This window comes from Euprymna scolopes, chromosome 41 (genome assembly GCF_053919585.1).
Source record: "Euprymna scolopes isolate OS-2025 chromosome 41, ASM5391958v1, whole genome shotgun sequence".
In the NCBI taxonomy this organism is placed as follows: Eukaryota; Metazoa; Mollusca; class Cephalopoda; order Sepiida; family Sepiolidae; genus Euprymna; species Euprymna scolopes.
In genome coordinates, this window is record NC_136522.1 from 45,066,455 (window position 1) to 45,088,400 (window position 21,946).

General features: G+C 32.7%; 1 protein-coding gene across 4 annotated transcripts in view; it reads left to right on the forward strand.

Annotated features, from left to right (window-relative positions):
* LOC145266492 (cytochrome b-245 chaperone 1-like) overlaps positions 1-21,946 on the forward strand; it is a 43,892-nt gene that overhangs the window by 15,880 nt on the left and 6,066 nt on the right. For 3 of the 4 annotated variants that reach the window (XM_080122218.1, XM_080122216.1, XM_080122217.1), the window contains exons 4-7: positions 1,251-1,292; positions 7,495-7,565; positions 11,088-11,181; positions 18,730-18,874. In XM_080122218.1, the coding sequence (XP_079978344.1) occupies positions 1,251-1,292; positions 7,495-7,565; positions 11,088-11,181; positions 18,730-18,874 (352 nt within the window). Of the gene's footprint in view, positions 1-1,250; positions 1,293-7,494; positions 7,566-11,087; positions 11,182-18,729; positions 18,875-20,134; positions 20,714-21,946 lie in introns of those variants that run through there. The other variant, XM_080122219.1, reaches the window with a different exon arrangement.

The following is a 21,946-nucleotide window of genomic DNA, read 5'->3' on the forward strand; positions in this document are numbered from 1 at the left end:
ATCATTTTAGGAATCAGTCAGTGAAAACTGTCCAACTAAAAAGCAACACATGATGAAAAATATCACAACCGTTGTGTGATTTATTAAGTTATCTTTTGTTTAGAACATTTATTGTATTTTACTTTTTTAAACATTTCAATTCCTGATGTGTTCATATAGAATGTTTATTCTCCTGGATAAAGAATTGCAAAAGCATAGATGTCTTAAATCGCAAAAGGTTGGCCGGCCAAGGAAAACTTGAAAGCAAATGATTATAAAAAATCTGCAGATAATGGAATTTCAAGACAGTTGAACCATGAGGAATGGAGAGTGAGTTTATGTAATATCAGAAGACGTCTGCTGCCTAAATAAGGGAAAAATGACATATAAATAGAAGAATGGATAAACCTGTGCTTACTCAGGAGAAAAAGATGAGTCTGCTAGCTGAAAGGAATGACTGAAACTTGAAGTGAACAAGACATTTTTGTCTTTTAAAAAACATAATTTATTTTTAACATTTCATTTTATTAGTCTACTATCTAGAACTGCACCAGCTAAAAACTCCCAGTTTGTTGTAGTCAGTTGCCATTTAAAAACTTCATTCATTCTTGTCTATTCCCACTGCAGTGTGTATACACCATGTGTGTTGACCTTTCAAAGTTCTGTATATGAAAAACAAAGCTTCTTTCTTAGAACTGCATGCCTGTGGAACTCTGTTCCGTCTGCCTGCTTCCCACCTGACTACAACTTGGATGTCTTCAAGTCCAAATTCCTAATGAACCGCCCCCTTAAGTAAACACTTCATCAAATCTCCACACTAACGTAATGTACTTGCAATAACCCTTATCCCTGAGTGGCTTCCGGGCCTTGATAAGTGGTGACCACTGTGGTTAAAAAAAAAAAAAAAAAAAAAAAGATCTACTTATTGGGGAAAGCTCTCAACATGTCAAGTACAACAGCTCATCAGTATTGACTCTCATTTATCAAGCCTGTTATTTCAAAACAGGGCTGACATTTCTCTCTTACTTAATGGCTCATTGTGTAATATTTTCCAGAAACCAACACATAATCTCAATCGCAAAGGAAACCAAAAATTGTAAAGAACTTCAACTTGTATCCATGCTGTTATAATTGTTACGCACTCTTTCTCAGATTAAGGATCAAAATATTAATAATTGTTCTTAACACTATCAAACTGTTCTAAATATTGATAATACGATTTTTATGTTGTTTTTATATTTCTAATCTTTCATTTTTTTTTTTTTTTTTAGGTATTACTATTGGTGCTCTCGGTGTGTTTTATTACAGTGCAGGTATGTAGTGTGTATTAATATGACATGAAGTAAATCTAAGTTTTAAATTTCTTACACAGATTATGTTGGGTTGCATTGAGTGCATTTAAGTGCATAACCAAAGAAAATTGGTTGTCAAAGGTTCAATAAATTGTGCGTGAACAAAGAAAATGAAAGAAGGATACATGAATCTAGTGATGCGTTTGACAAAAGGTCAGGGTTTTAGAGTTAGAAACAAATTAGAAATTAATCTATGTAATTCAATAAAATGTGATCTTAAAACCTTAGTAAAAGAAACTGGAAAATTCTGTCTCTCTATATATCTCTCTTTATATGTTTCTCTATCTCTCTCTCTCTCTCTCTCATATATATATAAATTTTCCTTACTTCTCTCTCCTTTCTTCTCTATTCATCTTTTTTCCTTCTCTCTATATCTTTCTCTCTACCTTGCTTCTTTTTTCTTTTTACATATCTCTCTCTTCCTCTCAATATATCTCTCTCTCTCTTTCTCTTTTTCTCTCTTACTTATCCTAATAATCAGAAATGATGAATGATGAACAAAGGGTTGGCAGTGGAATCGTCAGTATTAAAGGAAATTAATGACTGCATAAGGTTCACCTTGCAACCACCAGTCAGTCCAATCAAGAAGTTCATATGTCATCATTTTCAAGAAGTAGCCGCTAGATGGTCATCAACACCAAACGAATGACCCCACACAGAGATGGACACTAAAAGAAGAAACTACACAACAAAATGCTGTTTCCAATTAAAAGTCTTTAAAAATAAATTAAAGAATTTCTAAATAAAAAACATTCTTTTCACAATTGTGAGAAATAGTGAAGAAAGTTTTCGAACACTAAATCCCCCACGTGATTAAAATGATTATAAAAAATCTGCAGATAATGGAATTTCAAGACAGTTGAACCATGAGAAATGGAGAGTGAGTTTGTATAATATCAGAAGACGTGATTAAAATTTTAAATTATCAACTAATAATGACGTGATTAAAATTTTAAATTATCAACTAATAATGGCATGTGATTAAAATTTTAAATTATCAACTAATAATGACATGATTAAAATTTTAAATTATCAACTAATAATGACATGTGATTAAAATTTTAAATCATCAACTAATAATGACATGTGATTAAAATTTTAAATCATCAACTAATAACGACATGTGATTAAAATTTTAAATTATCAACTAATAACGACAGATAAAATGTTTAAGTATACGTTGGAGATATTTTCACACTTTACATTATGATATCATCTCTATATATAAAGATGAAAATTATCTGTCCATCTGCTAACAACTTTTAAGTTATTAAACTTAATAAGTTTAAATGATAAAAATAATTTTTATGAAGGTACTTGACTAATCTAGAATGGAAAAAAATTAAATTTGTAGTAGAAATGTATTTAGCAGAATTCTGTTTATTTTTAATTCAGATAAAGTGGATTTCCACTTAAATTGCGAGAGCTTCCCATGGAGATCTCCACTTCTTGGTCAAAATCCATGTTTGCTTATAGTCAGCTAATGTACTTCCTAATTTTCGACATAGTGCTACCGGAAGTGGTGACAAGGAAAATCAGTTTTTTCACTTTCAGCATTCTTCAGTATTGTGAAGCGATTTATTTAAATAAAATATAAGAAAAGGACATTATTGAAAAGTATGCACTAAAAATGAATAAAATTATTCAGATAAAAATAACACAGTTAGTCTTTATTTGTATTTTTAATAACAAAATGAAAAAATATAAGGTTTTATTTTATTTGAAATTTTATGAAATATATGTTGATGAAATTATAAATGTAAAAGTTTTTTTTTCTAATTTTAAAAATAAAATATTTTTATTTAAATTTCTATAATAATAAGGCTGAAAAAATTTTTTCAATGATTATTAAATAAAAAAAGAACGATCGGAAAAACATAATAAAAAAAGTACATGCACAGGGGAAATATAGGTGTGTGAGGAAAAAAGCAAAGAAACTGATTTGTCTTGTCACCATTTCTGGTAGCGTTATGCTGGAAATTAGGAAGTATGTTAGCTGACTATAACCCCACATTTTTTTAGATTACTAGAGCTATATATCCTTAGTGTTTCATTACTATTTGGCTATATTTTAATCTCTCTTTCTCTCTTTTGCATTAACTTTTCCTGCTTTTCTTCCTCTTTCCATCTTGTCTTATTTTGTCTTCCTTTTCCCTTTTCAGACAGTTCTTTCTAAAAACTGAAAATATTTATTTTCATATGAAAACGAAGACTTCAAACAACTCATGAAGGAGGTTGGAGCATTTGATGACGTTCGTTTTATCAAAAAAGAATGACTTCCTGTCTCCTTCCTTACCTTATATGAATATCAATGACTTTCTCTTAATTTTCACTTTCATAATTGAAACTGATTAGATTGTTTAGAAAAATGCTGAAAATAATTGATTTGGTTATAAATGAAGCTAAAAACGGTAAATAGATGTCCTCTAGACACAAGAAACTCTGACATCCTCCTCTTATACAAATGTTGGGAAATTCATTTCAATTTCAACTTTTTTTTGCCATTGGTTATAACATTCCTGTTATAGTAATTTTCCTTGTACATATGCAGTTAGAATTATTAGCTAATCTCATTAATCTTTTGTGTTCATAAAAATCAAACTTAGATTTTAAATTTTCAAATAGTGTTTTTTTTTGTACAAACAAGTTGCTGCTTATCAAGGCCCAAGGGTCACTCGAGGTTAAGTGTTATTGAGTGTGACATGGCAGACGGTGAAACATTGACAAAGTTTGTAACAATGGCTGTAACAGGTCAGAAGTTGATTATTTGAGAAAATGGCTCAACAAGAATTTGTTTATATTGGACTTGAAAATGGTAATGTTGTAGTCAGCCAGGAAGCGACCCTATGGTACTGTGTTCCACAAGCAGGCAGTTGAAGGAAAGAAACCTTGGCTCTTGGAAATTCTGCTTAGTTCAACAGTTACACAGAATGAGAAAGGTAATTTATTAACAGTGGTTGTAGCTAGATGGGGTTTTGTTGTGAATGTTTTACGGGAGGGGGAACCATAAATTGACGTTCAGTCAAAATGCTAACATAAAAATAACATTAGAATAGAGAAAGACTTACAACGTCTCTTCTGTAAGGAAGAGAAGATGATATCCCACGCTAGATTTTTTTATAGTTTTGTACGCTGTCAATGTAAGAAAATGTCTGAGCAGCACCTCCACAGATATAGCAACTGTACCCCATCTTATAATGTATTTATTCAAGTAGGCAATCGCATCAGGAATTTTTGGGAACATTAAAACTATTATTCCAACCACCTTGATAATAGAGTCTTTCATTTCAGGTCTGAAATAAAGGTCAATCTCAGAATCTTATTAAAGCAGGAGTCTTTCTGATGATGAAAACTATTTTTCAGTTGAGACAAAGTAAGAATTAGAGCATTAGTGTTGAAAGAAGAGAAGTTTGCTTGTCGATATAGCCACTAGCCAGTCACTTTTTATTCACGTTGGAAGAGAGAGAATCAAATCTTTAAAACTAAACTTGTATTAATCATCATGGTGAAACTTTTTTGAATGTTGAATCAGAAATTAGCATTGGAATCATTAATGTTAATGGAAATTAATGATTGTGTATTTTTTAATAAGTTATTCCAACTAAGAAGTCCCCATTCTTTTATTTTCAAGAAGTAACAATAAGACAGTAACAGTTATTATCATCAAGGTCAAATGAACATATCCACAAGAAGCAGAATGCCAAAAGAAGTAATTCAACAAAATGTTGAGTGATCTGACAATATTTGATAGTAAAAAACTTTCAAAATAATTGGATTTCTAGTTAGAATACATTCTCTGTTATATCTCTCCTATTTATTTATTGGCAAAAAGATTTGAAAATCTAAATTTATCACACAGATTTTTTAGTCCAATAGAGCAATAAGACTTTTAGAATAAACTGACTAATGATGTTAAAAATATGTCTAATATAAATCATTTTGAGATTAAACTGGACAAACTAAAAATTAAATGTAAAATAAGGTATTCTAGGGACATTTTTAAAGTGTGTCTAATGAAGCGTACGTTCATGAATTAGCATTTTAGACCTTTGTCACATTAACGATTATTAAATAATAAGATAAAGATATTTTTATCAACTGAAGAACTTTAAAATTGAAAATTAAAATTTAAAAACAATTTAATTTTTATTCTTATCATCAGTGATTAAATTTTAAGAAAACTATTTTATAATTTTTAATTGAATTAATTAAAACTTTGTATTAATAATCTTTCAAAGTAAATAATGTTTTTTTAATATGGAACACACTGGTAATCTATTGAAAAGAAAAATTTCAAATATTAAAAACACTACACAATTAGATTAATTATAAATAGATTGTTGTATTCATATTGGTTTATTGTTTAGAATAAATCTATAGTATTTTTTATTCAGATTTGTTCAGACGTTTTGTTGCCATGGTGGTACCATTGGAGCACAGGGTAGAACTGATGTGATTGTGATTGCAAGAGGTTGGAGTGGATAAAATAAATTCTATCATTACTAAGCAGCAGAGCATTACTATTGTTGACTAAAAAAATAGTTTATTGGGCATGTGTATGCAGTTGAGGATGCTTGAAAGTGGAACCTTGTCAGTGGGAGTTGAGAATATGCGTTGTATAGAACAAAATGATTTCGTTTTTATAGAAATTGCTCCAAACAAGACATGAAGCCACTTAACATAAGAAGCTAAGTCAGAAGGAAAAGAGTTCCACAAACCTGCAGTTTTTGGAAAGAAGCTACTAGAATAGGAAGCTGTATTATGATGAGGTATCGAAATGAATTGATGGAGACCACTAGACTAACAAGTCGAGTAAAGGAAGCAGAAAATAACTCTGATAATTCGGAAGAACACATGTCATAGTAGTATCTGTATAAAAGACTGTGGCTAGCAACATCACGTCTGTGAGAGAGAAGGTACAGAAAAGAAGAAAGGCTCAAGGAGCAATCAAATGACAGATAGATTTCTGCACATTATCAAGAACCCTCAAATAAAACAGAGATTCACCAGCCCAAATAGGAAAACAATATTCCATACATGATCTGATAATAAATTTATAAAGATAGAGAATAGTTTAAGGTGTGAGCAATAGAGAGAACATACGTTATAAGAAGCAGCAAGAGCAATAGATCTAATGTATGAGCTCTAAGAAAGATTTGATAAGAAAGGAAGACCAAGAGTTGATTTCTCAAGAGCAGAGCCATCTGTGAGAATCTCAAAAAGAACATGGACACACCTACCATTGAAATTTAACGTGAGTCTTTAAGAGAGGCTTAGGAAAATTAATTTTGGACAGTATCACTAGGTGTGTGCAGAACAGGAGACTTTGTTGGTATGGTCATGTTGAAAGAATGGGTGAGAGTTCTTGGGTTAGTAAAGATAAAACAGTTTAAGTAGTTGGATCAGTTCCCAAGGGAGGGGCCAAAGAAAACATGGGAGGAAGTAATGAGAATGGATTTATAGAAAGGGGAATAAATAAAGACCTGGCCAGAGATAGGTTAGTTTTAAAGTTAATTTCTAAAAGCCATCAAATACATGGCAGCAGTTAAAATGGATACTAATTTGATGATCATGATAAATAGGTTCTTTTTTTTTTTTTTTAGGATTCGTCTGTAACTTATTTTTTCTTTCATGCCTTTTAGTAAATTTGATGAAACGATGAACCAAGCAAGTTGTAACCAGCCATCACATCATTTTGTCCTTTTTATATTTCACAGATTTTGCTAGCATTATCAAAATTATTTCAATATTTTCCAATAAGTAATTTTTTTAAAATTATCAAATATAATTTTCTTCTTTGAAAGTGAACCTCAGACTTACTTCCAATACATTTACTTCCAATACAGCTGCGTCATTCTCACTTCTCAATATTTTATTCTGTAGTTCTCACATTCCATGAGCGATGTTTCTGAAAAATGAGAAAGAATTACTGTTGACGGAGTTTTAGTTGGGGATCTTTAATCCTCTCGTAGTATTCATCATCATTCAACTTTCAGTTTATCCATCTCAGTAATACTTATGCTCGAGTGGATTTTTGGCCTGATACATTAGGGTTCATTAGTAAATAAAAAAAAATTAAATATTAAAAAATGAAATGTGGACATTAACTTTGTCATCTCAGGAAATATTCGGCCATTGTTAAGAATAGCTTTCTCTTTTGCAGGTAACTTATGGGAAATAATCTGTTTACTTATTGCACTTTTCTGGGGAGTGAGAGCAATGGATGATTGGGAGGTAAGTTATCACAAAACGAAAAACTATTTTTGCATTAAATGAATATTTCCATGTATCATTTGGATGATTTGGTTGACTGTTTTCATCTTCAATGTCATTCTCACAACATCTGGCCGAATCATCTAACCTCTGATCTTCAGGTGTATCTTTACAATAATTCTTACATCGGCTAAAACGTGAGAATAATGCCTAAGATGAGAACAGTAGTGCGAACATTCTACATAATATCAATAAATCCTCATCTAAAAAATTCAGAAATAAAGATTATCATGTTCAAAAATATGCACTTGAAAAAGTTTGGAAGTTACATCCACCGAAACATTATCAAAATAATAACCAAAATGAGAATAGTAGTCCAAATTATCTTCATCTCAAAAATTCTGAAGAATAAAAATCATTTGTATCATTAATTTATCAAAATTAAAAAGTTTCTCGTGTTTTATATGTTCCTATATAAGAACATTGTGAAAATTTATTTAACAATTATAAATTTGTTAAACGTGTCCTAAATAAATCTTTTAGAAAAATTATTGGATCCATGATGATTAAGCACTCCACCATCTGATTATCGTCTTTGAACAACTTTTCTCACGTCCTCATTTCTCCTTTTCAACTGACTTTTGATTATTTCCATTCTCCAGCATTTCATTGCAATTGCAAATGTTCATGCCATCAAAATGCAATGTTCCTGTGAAGGCCTTGTATGTCTTAGTTTTGTACTTGACTCACGTTTGTTTTCAGTGTTATAAATTTTCCCATCCTTCCGTATTTGTGCTCTGGCGGCCGAGAGACACCAGAGGCATACAGGAAAACAAAGAAAGAAAAATAACAGTATTTCACATTGATAAAGATGAAAATTACTTTGGGAATAAATAGCTTTGATGGTTCAAGGGAGACCACTCCTGTTAATCGTTCAAGGGAGGAAAACATAAAAAATATATCTTCAGATTGTGACATGAAACTTTCTTGGACAGAAATGACTCTGCCAGACCGCATACATATTACACTCATTGCAAGTAAATTTGCTTGATACAATATTGAAATTGTTGCTCTAAGTGAAACAAGACTGGCAGGTGAAGATGAAATTAGTGAAAGAGGTCAAGACTACACCATCTTTTGGAGTGGCAGAGGTCCTTAGGAGAGGCGTGTGTCGGGAGTTGGTTTTGCAGTGAAAAAATGCGCTTGTGAGCAAACTGGCTGGATCTCCAGTAGAAGTGAATGGTCAACTAATGACACTGAGACTCACTCTCTCTCCAATGGGAAGAAGTTTACTACTCTTGTCAGCGCATACACCCCTACAATAACAAACCTCGATCATGTCAAAGACAAGTTATTTGAAGACCTGAACATCAGCATAGATGCAACATTAAATTCAGATAAGCTCCTCATCTTTGGTGATTTTAATGCAAGAGCAGCTGTGAAAGTGCCACCTTGGAAAGTGTAATAGGAAAGTATTGTGTTGGAAAATGCAATAACAATGGTCTACTCCTCCTCCAAGTCTGCTCTGAGCATTACCTGCTGATAATAAATATTTCACCTTCCACACAAGGGCATTGTGGATGCATCCCCGCTTTTCCACCTCATCTGACAGGTGGAGGTACTTCCCTAAGACTTTTCCAGATGCCTCCATCATACATCTACACAAACGCAAAGGAAACTGCCAGGCCTGCGATAACCATCAGGCGATATCTCTGTTATCCATTGCAGGCAAGATATTGGTCAGAGTACTGCTAAACAGGCTCATAGATTATCTTGAAAAAGACCTCTTACCAGAGAACCTATGTGGATTCCACAAGGATTACAATACTACTGATATATTGTTTGCTGCCAGGCAGCTCCAAGAAAAGTGCCAAGAACAAAACGTGGATCTTTATTTCACTTATGTTGATCTGACCAGTGCCTTTGGCAATGTAGGCAGAGAAGGCTTCTGGAGAATCATGGCAAAGTATTGGTGGCCTAGAAAATGTATCGCCATCATTTGCCAGTTTTATGAGTACAAGATGGTGGGGAGACCCTTTCAAAGTCATAAATGGAGTGAAACAGGGGTTAGGGTTTTGGCTCCCATCCTGTTCAGCCTCGTGTTCTAATAGACACTTTTGAGGGCATCGGCATGGGCATTGAAATAAGTAGCAATAGACATGGCCGTTAAAACGCTTTGGATAATCAGATTTCAAGGGGTTTCTGCTAAAATAGTCATATTTTAAAAACCAAACCACTTTAAGTCTTAAAAATATCACCGTTTTGTTCAGAAATGAATATACTTTCAAATGAATTGGTAAATAATAACATACATTATATATTTTTAGGTAGAAATTTAAGTTGGCTTTAAAAGCTTATAAAATTTGCAAGATATTTGTATAAAACTCTTCTCAAATTAAATCATATTTACGCATAAATTATTAAAATTTTGTTTTTAAAAATCAAAATATAGAAATGAAATTTTACATCTTTAAGTCAGTCCAGAGAAGTCAGATGCATTTGATTGCAAATGCCTTAGATTCTGGAGATCAAATGATGGAGTCAGATGGCAATAGCAGGTAGTACCATTTAAAAAAAACAAAGTTGAACTTTCATTCCATCAAGCATCATAAGTTAGTAAATAAACTAAAAGTAACTTGTCATTTTCGTGGTTGCTACAGAGTGTGCATTAAGTGTTTTTTATCAGACATACGGGATGTTTCAAATCTGATTAGGTTTGTTTTCTTTATTTCACTTATGTTGATCTGACCAGTGCCTTTGGCAATATAGGCAGAGAAGGCTTCTGGAGAATCATGGCAAAGTATTGGTGGCCTAGAAAATGTATCGCCATCATTTGCCAGTTTTATGAGTACAAGATGGTGGGGAGACCCTGAACGTGATTATCGGTCTGCACACACGCTCTTTTTATAGTCTTTATTTTCACATATAGCTCGGCATTTGCATATGCACACCCACGCTCTGTTACATTCCAGTGGTGGTCTGGTTGGTGCTCTTTCTCCACGTTCATTCTCATCCTCTTTATCCCTTCACAACTATTTTGTGTAGTATCAGCCGAAGCTAATGCTGTTTTTGCTTTGTTTTTGTTTTTTTATGGAGAAATAGGGGACAGTTTATAGAATTGTTTTCAGTTTCAGTTCCTTCGGGTTCACATCGTGTTCCTTCATGTTTTTTTTTGTTGCAATTTACATGTGACTTGTTAGTGTTTATAGTTTATCTGGATTGGTTCCTGCATTCAAAGATTTTCCTTTTCATCATTGCCATCTGTTGTATAGTTTGATTCCAATTTCTCAAAGTCTTTTTCTAGGTGTTTTGGACCTGCTCCTAGTTCTCACACGATCATTGGTGCTATCAACTTTCTTTATGCTCTATTCCTTTCAATTAATAAATTATTATTTTTGTTGTGTTTTTTTTATAGTACTTAAGTGTTAGCCATTAAAATTGGTTTGTAAAGGGAAGTAACTTATATATTACCTCCCTTGATGGGAAAAGTTTTATTTTGTTTTGTATTGTTTTGAATTCTTTTTGTTTTGTTTTTGTTGACAGGAATGTATTTTTGACAAAGTCAAAGGACAAGTCACAATCCAAAAGAAAAGTTTATTGCAAAAGTTTCTGCCACTAATGATGAAACAATCTGTGGGTAAGTTCTTTTTCTTTTCATAAAAAAATTGTTTCCTTTGTGTCATTAACAGATTTTTCTTCTTGCTACAGGGTGACCCCCACCCCAAAAAAACGGGCCTCAACTCTAATTAGGCCCCGTTTCTTAGTGTTTTGTCCGAATGAAATGAAACTTTGGTAATAACTAGTTTATTATATTCAAAACATCGCATCAATAGGTGTATCAGAATTTTTGTAGGAATTTTTGAGAGTCCTAACACGAAACTGCGAATAAAATATAAAAAAAAAACTCGTAATTTCTCTTTTAAAAGTGAGTAGTTTATTTTCTTTATGGATTATACTTCCAAAATAAACTATTAAAGTTGTTTTAAAAGTAATAGAAATTTTTTTTTTTTTTTAACTACTGTTAAAAAAAAAAAAATTAAGTGAATTTTACAAGCTCAGTATTTTTCAATTTTTAAACTTTAAAAATCTATCAAAGTTTTTCTATTGATTCAATTTTTACGATATTTTCAGGGTCAATGTGAAATTTTATGCTCTTTCCAATAAACCGAATATAATATTTTAGACAAACGTTTTTTTTAATTCACGCCCCCCCCCCACACACACACATTTTCAGGTGTCTATTAAAAAGTAAATAATTAATTTACTCACCAAAGTGTTATATATCACAAATTGAAGATGAAAGATCAAGAAATAATATATTCAAATTTAAAACAAAAGAAAGTAGTGTTTTTTAGAAATTTACCTGTAAAGTCCGAAGTTTAAAACCTTTTTTTAAAAAAACCACGTTGTTTGTTTCTTCTTTTGTTTTTGTTTTTTAAAAGGAAACCTTGGTCCTTGCTCCTTTAATTGAAAAAAAAATTAGGGCCTGAATTACATTTTTCGAGGAGTTATAAGCTTGGAAAGACGGGGTGAAATTATTCAATATTTTTCACGAAATTTCTGACACACCTATCACATCAAAACACTAGGGTCTTTGGCATTTTTTTCTCCGTTGATTGTAAAATGCTCAGAAAAACAATTGAATGTCCTCTGTTTTTTTGGGGGGTCACCCTGTACTTCAAAATTAGGTTACTATTTTCGGTGACAGGTGATTTATTTTTATTTATATGTTTTCAAATTTGATGTTGTATATCTCTATGCATTTATAATACTTTTACTACTACTACTACTAATAATAATAATAACTAGCAGGACCCGTGGAAATTCCACGGTAGTTAAAATCTTTTAAAACACATCAGTAAGAAATTCCTTATTGTTATATTACAAAAATGAACGTATGGAAGCAAGTAGAACAAAGAACTTTAGTTTAAACTTTTATTGAAGGTCAATGCGATCGTAACTGATGCTGTTGATATTGTCAGGAAGTGCTGGTGATGATTGAGGCGGTGACAGGGACGTCGATCAGCTGCTTGGAGTGAGAATAGTGGTCAGTCAGCAGGTTCTGGGGAGTCAGACTGTGAATTTAAAAAAACTGTGTGACATTGTTGACATCGATTTTGTGAAAGTTCTGATGACGCCAAGTTGTTTGATATTTCAGGACATCTTGGATTACATGTATAGGTAAGGAATAGGTCTGGCTTTCCATATTTACAGAAAACTGCCATTGCATTTTGATACAGTTGTTGAAGATTCCTAGGACTTCCTGTAAATGAAGATGGTAGAATAACTGGTACACCAGAATCGCCATCTTCATTCCTTGCTAAATGATCCATTAAGCCAGAATATTGAGCAGCTCTTGGTTGACTTTGATAGCTTTTAATGAAGTTAAATAAGCAACCATCAACTTTTACATATGCAATAGACTTTTCTATTTATTTTGAATTTTATTCAATGAAGATTTGGAAATTCACAAATATTTTTTAAGTCGAATTATTGATATAGATTTTAATTAATGCATCACAACTTCCTGATAATATAAATAGAACACTTTGAATTTTCTGTACAAAAGTTTTTTCCATAAAAACATTGTAATCTGTTATAATATTCAGATTCTAGTGTATTACATGCATATAAAATAAAGTGTTTCTGTAAATCTTACGAAGTACAGTTAAATTTTGACTTTTCGATAATCAAAATGATGTGAGGTAGGTTGTACCTATCAAATTTATGTCAATGTTATATAATTAAGTAAAGTTAAACAAACTGTACACTACTTTTTCATCAAATTATGAATTTTAAATATAAGGAAAGCAATTTAAAAAAAAATTTTTTCCAAAATCATATTTACATCCAAGTTAATTTTTAGATTCCATAGCTGTTCCTGATTGTTTTCATAACACTTCACGGTAAACAATATTCTTAGTATATGTTACACCATGCTTTCTTCCCTGATTATCATTTCTATGCAGTTGCATTACCTTAAATTTCACACTGTGCTTAGATCGAGCTCTTGAACATGCCACATGCAGTTGACCATGAGAAAATACAGGTTGTTGAAGATATATACCAACCTTATTCAAAGTTTGGCCTTGTGCTTTATTGATGGTCAGTGAATATGTTAATCGTATTGCAAACTGTATCCGATGAAATGCAAACGGAACATTTGTATCACTTGGCTTTAACTTAATTCTTGGAATGATAACTGTGGAACCTCTATTAGATCCATTAATTAAAATAGCAATGATGCTGTTTTGATGACATTCTTTTATTTTCATCCTAGTTCGATTACAAAGTCCTTGATTTATGGATAAATTTTGCAGTAGCATTACTATTGCCCCTATTTTCACATTAATTCGGTGAGGTGACATTCCAGATGGAGTTAATGAATTTATGAACTCGATAGGATAATTTTGAAGTTCAGCATCATCATCGGAGATGTAATCTGTACTTAAATATGTATTTATGCCTTCGGGAAGATTATTTAGAATTTCTACATTTACTGTTAAACATTCTGTATTTTTTGGAGTCATGATGATTCTATTTTCCATTTCTTGAGGGCTGCAATCAAATATTTCTGAGATTAGAGAACCATTACATACCGAATCATCAGGAACATCTATGGCATTTACAGGGACGTCATTAAGACTGCTCGTTAGTGTACCATTACCAAGATGAAGGAGCCATCTAGAAAACTCCTGTTCATTTATGTTAGTTCTGACGTTTTGTGTTAGTTGTAATTGACTGAAATGATGCCACAATGGGCATCTTTTAAGACAGGTATCTATAATAGATGTAGGTGATCCATGTGGCATTACTGGCAAAATTTGCCCAAAGTCACTTCCAAGTATGAGAAATTTTCCACCAAATAGTTTATCATTACCCATTATATCTTGTAAACATCTATCTATAGCAAGCAGTGCATGATTAGGTATCATAGAGGCTTCGTCTATGATAAATACCTTTACCTTTCTCAAAAAAGAAGCATGCTCTGATACAGGAGAAACGTTACAGACACTGGTTTCTGTCAGAGGTAAAGGTAGTTTGAATATACTGTGGAGTGTTTTCCCTGAAGTTAGTAGCATTGCAGCAATGCCGCAGTGGCGGTTACAGTACTGCTGGAGGTGAAGTAATCATATAACATGTTGAATAAAAAGGTTTTTCCTGATCCGGCTGGGGCATCTAAATAGAAGCAATTGTTGTGTGGGGCTTCTTTTTCAGTTGCCATGACAGCCTTGATTATAGTATTAAAGACCTCTAATTGTTCATTGTTTAACAATTCAACATTAGGCCAGTTTGTATTTCGAGTCATATTATCTATTGGAGGATCACCTGTTGGTTCAGGCAAACCCATTGCGTGGCAAGAAGAACCATGCTCATTAAATATTGCTTTTATCAAATGAATAACTGGGGGATATGTATATACACTGGCCTCCGCCCTTTGCGGCCCGGGCGACAAGATCAAAGTGTAGTATCTGTTCCGACAGATACTGCAAGCTATGACTAGCAAAGACCAGATGTGGGGGCAACCCCACATGCCTGACCTTTAACCAGCTCCCATTTCCCACCTCTCGGGAGCTGGTCCCCTTTTTCCCTTCCCCCTCCCTTCACTCCTCACATTAAAAATTGGCCTTGTGCCTAATTTGCTCGGTGGGGGAGCAAATAAATACCATCTGTTCCGGCAGATACTGCAAGCAAAGACCAGATGTGGGGGCAACCCCACATGCCTGACCTTTAACCAGCTCCCATTTCCCACCTATCGGGAGCTGGTCCCCTTTTTCCCTTCCCCCTCCCTTCACTCCTCACATTAAAAAACGGCCTTGTGCCTAATTTGCTCGGTGGGGGAGCAAATAAATACCATCTGTTCCGACAGATACTGCAAGCAAAGACCATATGTGGGGGTAACCCCACATATCTACCTTGGTCAATGTAGGGGCAACCCTTCATACCAACAGTTCCTATCAAACTCCCATTTCCCACCCATCGAGAGCTTGTCCCCATTTCTCTCCCCCCTCCCTCTCTCTCCACATTAAAAAACGGCCTTGTGCCTAATTTGCTCAGTGGGGAAGCAAATAAATACAACCTGGGGGATATGTATAATATATCCACCAGTCCACTACACTTTACCGTAAAATTCGGCTAAAACAATTGTTGACGAATTACCTCCTTTGAATCGATATCGTCTGCTTGTGACAATTGAAGCGAAAACCTTATTAGGTATTAAATGCTAAAACATTTTAATACAGCTGGCTAATTGGCTATAAAGTAAGTTATTCCGAACTTTGATCTAACATTTTAAGTAAAAAAAAAAAAAAAGCTTAACATTTTCTTGTATATTAAGAAAAATGTAAGCATCATGCTGAAATAATAAAAATGCCATTCTTAATAAGGGGAGAGGATTTCACTATTCTAAACCTTCACCTAAATAACCATTTAATGAAAAAAATGTTTAAAATGTTCTTGTATCGTTTTTATAATTTTTGTTAAATAAGAAAAATCAATAAACTTTGATAACACTATTGTAAGAATCATGCCGAAAGCCATTCTTAATATGGGGAGTGGGGTTAACTATTCTGAAACTTTACCTAACAATGTAATAAAAATAATGGAAAAATATATGTATGAACAATAAATATTTCTTCAGTTAAATAAAATATACTGAAAATCTTTAAATAGGAAATAAATATTTCTTTAAATAAATTAAATCGTAAGTAATGAAACCAAGTGTTTTATTTCATATTAAAAAAAATGTTTGTGTCCATTTTTTATAGTATTTAAATATGTATGCCCTGTCGGTAGGCATTAGAAGATGATGAATGCCTGTAAAAGAAGCAAAATAAAACAGACAAAATCTAAATAATAACTATGTAATCAACGTGAAGTTGTATAAATGTTACAAAATTACTCGATTCGGCATTAAATAACACGAAAAAAGATTGATATGCCGTAAAACAAAAGCAAAACAGAACAAGACGTAAAATATGTTTTGACTCTGTGTTACTGCGAATGGTGACTTTGGTGATTTATTTAATAAAGTTATTCTTGACTTTTGTAACATTTATTTCGAAACATATTTTTTGTTATGTAAGGCTTACTCAAAAGTAAATTAAAAAAAAAGATAAAGTGGCACAGTAAAAAAAAAAAAAAAAAAAAAACGAACTCGTAACGTTAAATGTAAAAAATATATTTATTACTGAATAAAATAGAATAAGCGTTCCGTATTCTATTTTATTCAGTAATAAATATATTTTTTACATTTAACGTTACGAGTTCATTTTTTTTTTTGAATAATCCAGAACCATAAATAGACAGTTCATATATATATATATATATATATGTGTGTTTTTTTTGTTGTGGTTGTTGTTGTTGTTGTTGTTGTTGTTGTTCGGGAAGTTTTGGAAAATAAAAGGCTTTAATTATTTTTTAACTAATAAAGAGTGAACAATAAAGGGAGATAATTCACATTAATTAATGTTTGCGATGATGATGACGCGTTTCATTAATTAATGTTTGCGATGATGATGACGTGACACCGTACGTACAAGCAAATTAATATATAGATAACTAGCGGGACCTGTGGAAATTCCACAGCAGCATTTTTCCTATGTAATATATTGTTGCTGGGCATGCTGTGAGCGTTCTGTTCAGCATGAATGAAGGCACAATCATATTATTCTACTTTTTTATTAAAACTGTACTGTCCCGTTACTAAAATAATAACTTTGATATATTTCCTGGGCTGATCATTTCATTACAAATACACCGGTCAATTAACTCACATTTTATCATTTTTCATAATTATTGAAATTGTTACTATGTTCGACAATAATTTTGCATAATTTCAACCTACATTATCGCCCCTCCCTTTACTAAAATATTAAATTTGATATATTGTATCGGCTGATTATTTTATAAAAAAAAAACAACTATCAATTAACTCGCATTTCGTCATTTTTAATAATTCTTGGATATGGTACTAATTTAGAAAATAATTTTTCATCATTTAAACTCACCATATCGGACACCTTACTAAAATAACAACTTTGATATATTGCCTAGGCTGATTATTTCATTACAAAAGCACACATCAATCAACTCACATTTCATCATTTTTTGTAATTCTTGGATATGTTACTAATTTCGACTATATTTTTTTATAATTTAAACCAACGTTGTCGCCCAACCTTACTAAAATAATAACTTTGATACATTTGCTGGGCTGATTATTTCATTACAAACACACTAATCAATTAACCTCCATTTCATCATTTTTCATAATTCTTGGGTATGTTATTAATTTCGACAATCATTTTTCATAATTTATACCCACATTATCGCCCCCTCTTAATAAAATAATAGCTTTGAAATATTGTCTGGGCTTATTATTTTATTACAAACACACTAATGCATGAAATCACATTTAATCATTTTTCATAATTCTTGGATATGTTACTTATTTCGACAATCATTTTTCATAATTTTAACCCACATTTTCGCCCTTCCCTCTTTAATAAATAATAACTTGATATATTGTAAAATGCTCAGAAAAACAATTGAATGCCTTCTGTTTTTTTTTCGGGGGGGGGGTCACCCTGTACTTCAAAATTAGGTTACTATTTTCGGTGACAGGTGATTTATTTTTATTTATATGTTTTCAAATTTGATGTTGTATATCTCTATGCATTTATAATACTTTACTACTACTACTACTACTACTACTAATTATAATGATGATGATGATGATAATGATGATGAAAAAATATATAATGGATCAAAATTAAAACATCTAAAACTGGTAATTTTAAAAAAAAAAACAAAGGAAAAACAAAACATAAATCAATAAAGAAGCAAAAAGAAAAAATGTCTCATAATGATAATAAATTAAAGTTGTCTTAAATCCATTCAATCCATAGTTGTAGTTTGAATACTCCAAATAATACTAATTTTTATTGGTAATTACATTTGACAAAAACAAAACCAATCCAGTGTTCAAATATAGTCAGAAATCTAAATCAGGTTTTTGTTTTTTTTAACTTGAGAATCTTTGTCAAACTTAGAATTCCATATAGATGTCCAATTTCAACATAAGCTTTCTAAGTTTCAAAAGATGCACCCGAAGAAGGTCAGAGGTTGAATAAAAACTAACGAAAATAAATGTGCATATAATCATTTCTTTCATCTTTTTTAGTTGTGGCAAATCTTGATAATATCATAGATGTGAGAGTGGAAGAAAAAGAGTTGAAATATTTGGGTAAAGGGCGGCAGGTTGTCCTACACCTCCATACGGGTGCCATCCTTGGGATCACAGAATCTTTTACAATGGAAAATATATTGTAAGTATATTCTTACTTTTCTAATTAAAATTGAACAAGGATTTTTATTGCGTGCACATTTCATTGCAATGGGTTGTGGTTTTTATTGATTTCTTCTCATCGTTGTACTCCTTCTCTCTGACCTCTGTTCTCTCTGAAGTGCCTCAGGGGGCCTATCTATTGCGGGGTTAAATGTCGGCGACAATCGACTCTACAACTAAAAGATGACACAGGCAAGAAAAAGATGAAAAAAACGACAATGGCAAAGAAGGGATGACAAACGCAGCGGGTACCGTCGTGAACGAATATAAATCCGTTCAGGTTTATTTTTGTTAAAGAAACCGAATGGTGGTAGGAGGTCTCAGGCTGAGGATTGGAATCCAGCTGGTGTTGGAATGAGCACGGCTGCGAGGTCGTCACTAGTGGCTACAGGAAACATGTGCTGTCTTGAGAAGCTGGACTGCTGGGAATCAGATGTGTCGACGGTGAATGGTCACTGCTGCTTCGGCCATTGTCGGGGAGGTAGTCAAAACAGTTCTGCATGGACATGACTGCTGCTGAATTGGGTTGGGCCACTGACGGAGGGATCCTTGTTGCCTGATGAGCCGGGCTGGTCTGCCTCTGGTTGGAATAACTCGATGTATTTATACTCGTCCAGCGGACGGAGTTAGACATCATGATTTTGCAGCATTGATCATCGTTTTTCGTTCTTGATTTGTGTTTGTTTTTGTTTCTTTAAAGTGCTGTAGGGAGTCATCTGTTTAAGGTTTATATTCGTATGTCATATCAAATTGAAGCTGGGAAAGTTGTGAGCATTATTCTAGCAGGAATCGTGCTATTCAGAGTTCCACGGAAAAATTATTCATATCAAAGTACTTGTCAAAAGGGCCGTTGACTGTGGTTTTTACGTTTTGGATGGGGATCCTTTTTTGATGAGCGATTTCTTTTGGTTAAAACCGCAACACATCTTTAGACCATTATTATACCTGATATTCATAAACGACCTCCCTGATAAACTGTGTTTGAGATGGGTATATTTGCTGATGATACAATGGGCTATAATAGGCAAGAGGGAAAAACGGGTATACATATATCAAAGTCAATGGCAGAATCCTTAGAAAACAACTTCTAATCCATAGTAGAATGGCGCTGTAAATGGATAGTAACATTTACTGCTACTAAGACTAAACTTCTTTCCTTTAACAATTACAAGAAAACCTTTTCAATCACCGCTAACCATAACACCCTATCTGAGAATGCTTTTTGGTTTAACATTCACAGGTAACAATGAACTGGAACAAATACATAGAGGACATTGCAAAGGCTGCTACAAAGAAGGTGGGCTCCCTCTGCTGTACTAGAAAATTACTCACAGATGCATCTCTACTAAATCACAATTAACCCCTGCATGGAGTATTGTTGCCACAACTGTGCTAATTCATCTATCACTAGTCTATCCCTCTTGGGCAGAGTCCAAAAAAGAGTCTCCAATCTAATAGGTCCCATACTGTCAACTAAGCTTCAATTTCTGTCTCATCACTGCAGTGTTTCATCGTTGTGACTGTTTTACAAGTGTTGTAATAGAATGGGCTCTGATAAACTCATCGCACTTGTACCCCCTCGATGTATATATCCCCCGACAAACCCTTTTAGCAACCAAAACTCATTCCTTCAGTGTAGAGGTCTCTAGATGCCAGAAAGGCTTCTACTCTAATAGATTCTTCTTTTGAACTGCTAGACTTTGGAATTTCCTCCCTGTTTCCTGCTTCTTTGACTGTACTGACATGCAGACGTTTAAATATAATATAAACCAACATCTCGTTCTTCTCTTTGCATCATCCCCAATAAACATGGTCCCAAATAATGAACCCTTACATCCAAGTGGTAATATGCCTTCTTTGGAGTGAACATGAGTAAAAAAACAAAAATCCATTGTTTTAGTATTTCAACATTTCAGAACTCACATTCACTTATGATAAAGGAATTGAGAACATGAGCAGGTGCTTGTTTACTTTGGCAATCATTTAAATCAGCACATTTCAGGTGTAAACATTATTATATACTCACAAGGCATGGTAAAATTTGTATATTTTCCAATATTACAAATTATATCCAGTAAAAAAATAATTACAAGTAAAAATAGAATTTATTGAGTTTTATCGTATGTTTTAATGTGGAAGAGTTGTGCAACTAATTCATATGACAAACTGACTTATCTCCCTTGACTTAAATTGATTTTAAATCAAAAGTCTGCCATTTTTTTAACCAAACATAATTGGGATTATTTTTTTGTTATGACTAGTGATGAGATGATTAATCCGATTCAGAATCGTTAATTGTAAGAATCGTGTATTTTGAGGGGAATCGGAATTGCATCGTTAAAAAAAATAACTTAGATTTACGATTCTTTCATTACGATTCTCTTATATTTTTAAGTTGAACTGTTTGTTTGAAGTGAGATTTTTCCGTCACATACATAGGTGCTGTCTGTCTGTTTCAAAACTTCGAGGCCATGATTAGAGTGAAGCTGAGAAACATAGGTTCCGCTGACGAGCCTCGTTCTGACATTCGGAAAATTTAGGTTAACAACCGGTGAAGCTACCGAAAAGTAACCCTTTTGAACAAAGATGGATATAAACAATATTTTTCAAATCAATTTCTTAATTTTACTTAAAGACAAAATGTAAACATATATAAACAAAATATTTTAGAAAATAATTTCTTAATTTAAAATAAAAATTGATTGTAAAGAATTTTTTTTTGAATAATTATTGAAAAATATTGCAAAGTGTTTACATAGCTGGTTCTTTGGGATAATAGGGGCGCCTTAAACCTCCCTTCCAAAACAAAAAAGCTTTAGTGTTTTTACTTTTTTTAATTTTTTTTTTAGTTTTAAACACAAGTAGTGGCTAGTTAGAATAAATGTATTGTAATGTTTTTATTGGGGTTGAAAAACTTTTTCAGCCGCCATATTACTGATAAGACACTTCACTATGCCCATTCACACAGGAATGTATCATGTTACCAAAGGCGGTGAAATGGCAGAAAATAGTCCCAAGGTCTAGGGGTTCATACCATGCAAACGGTAAATTT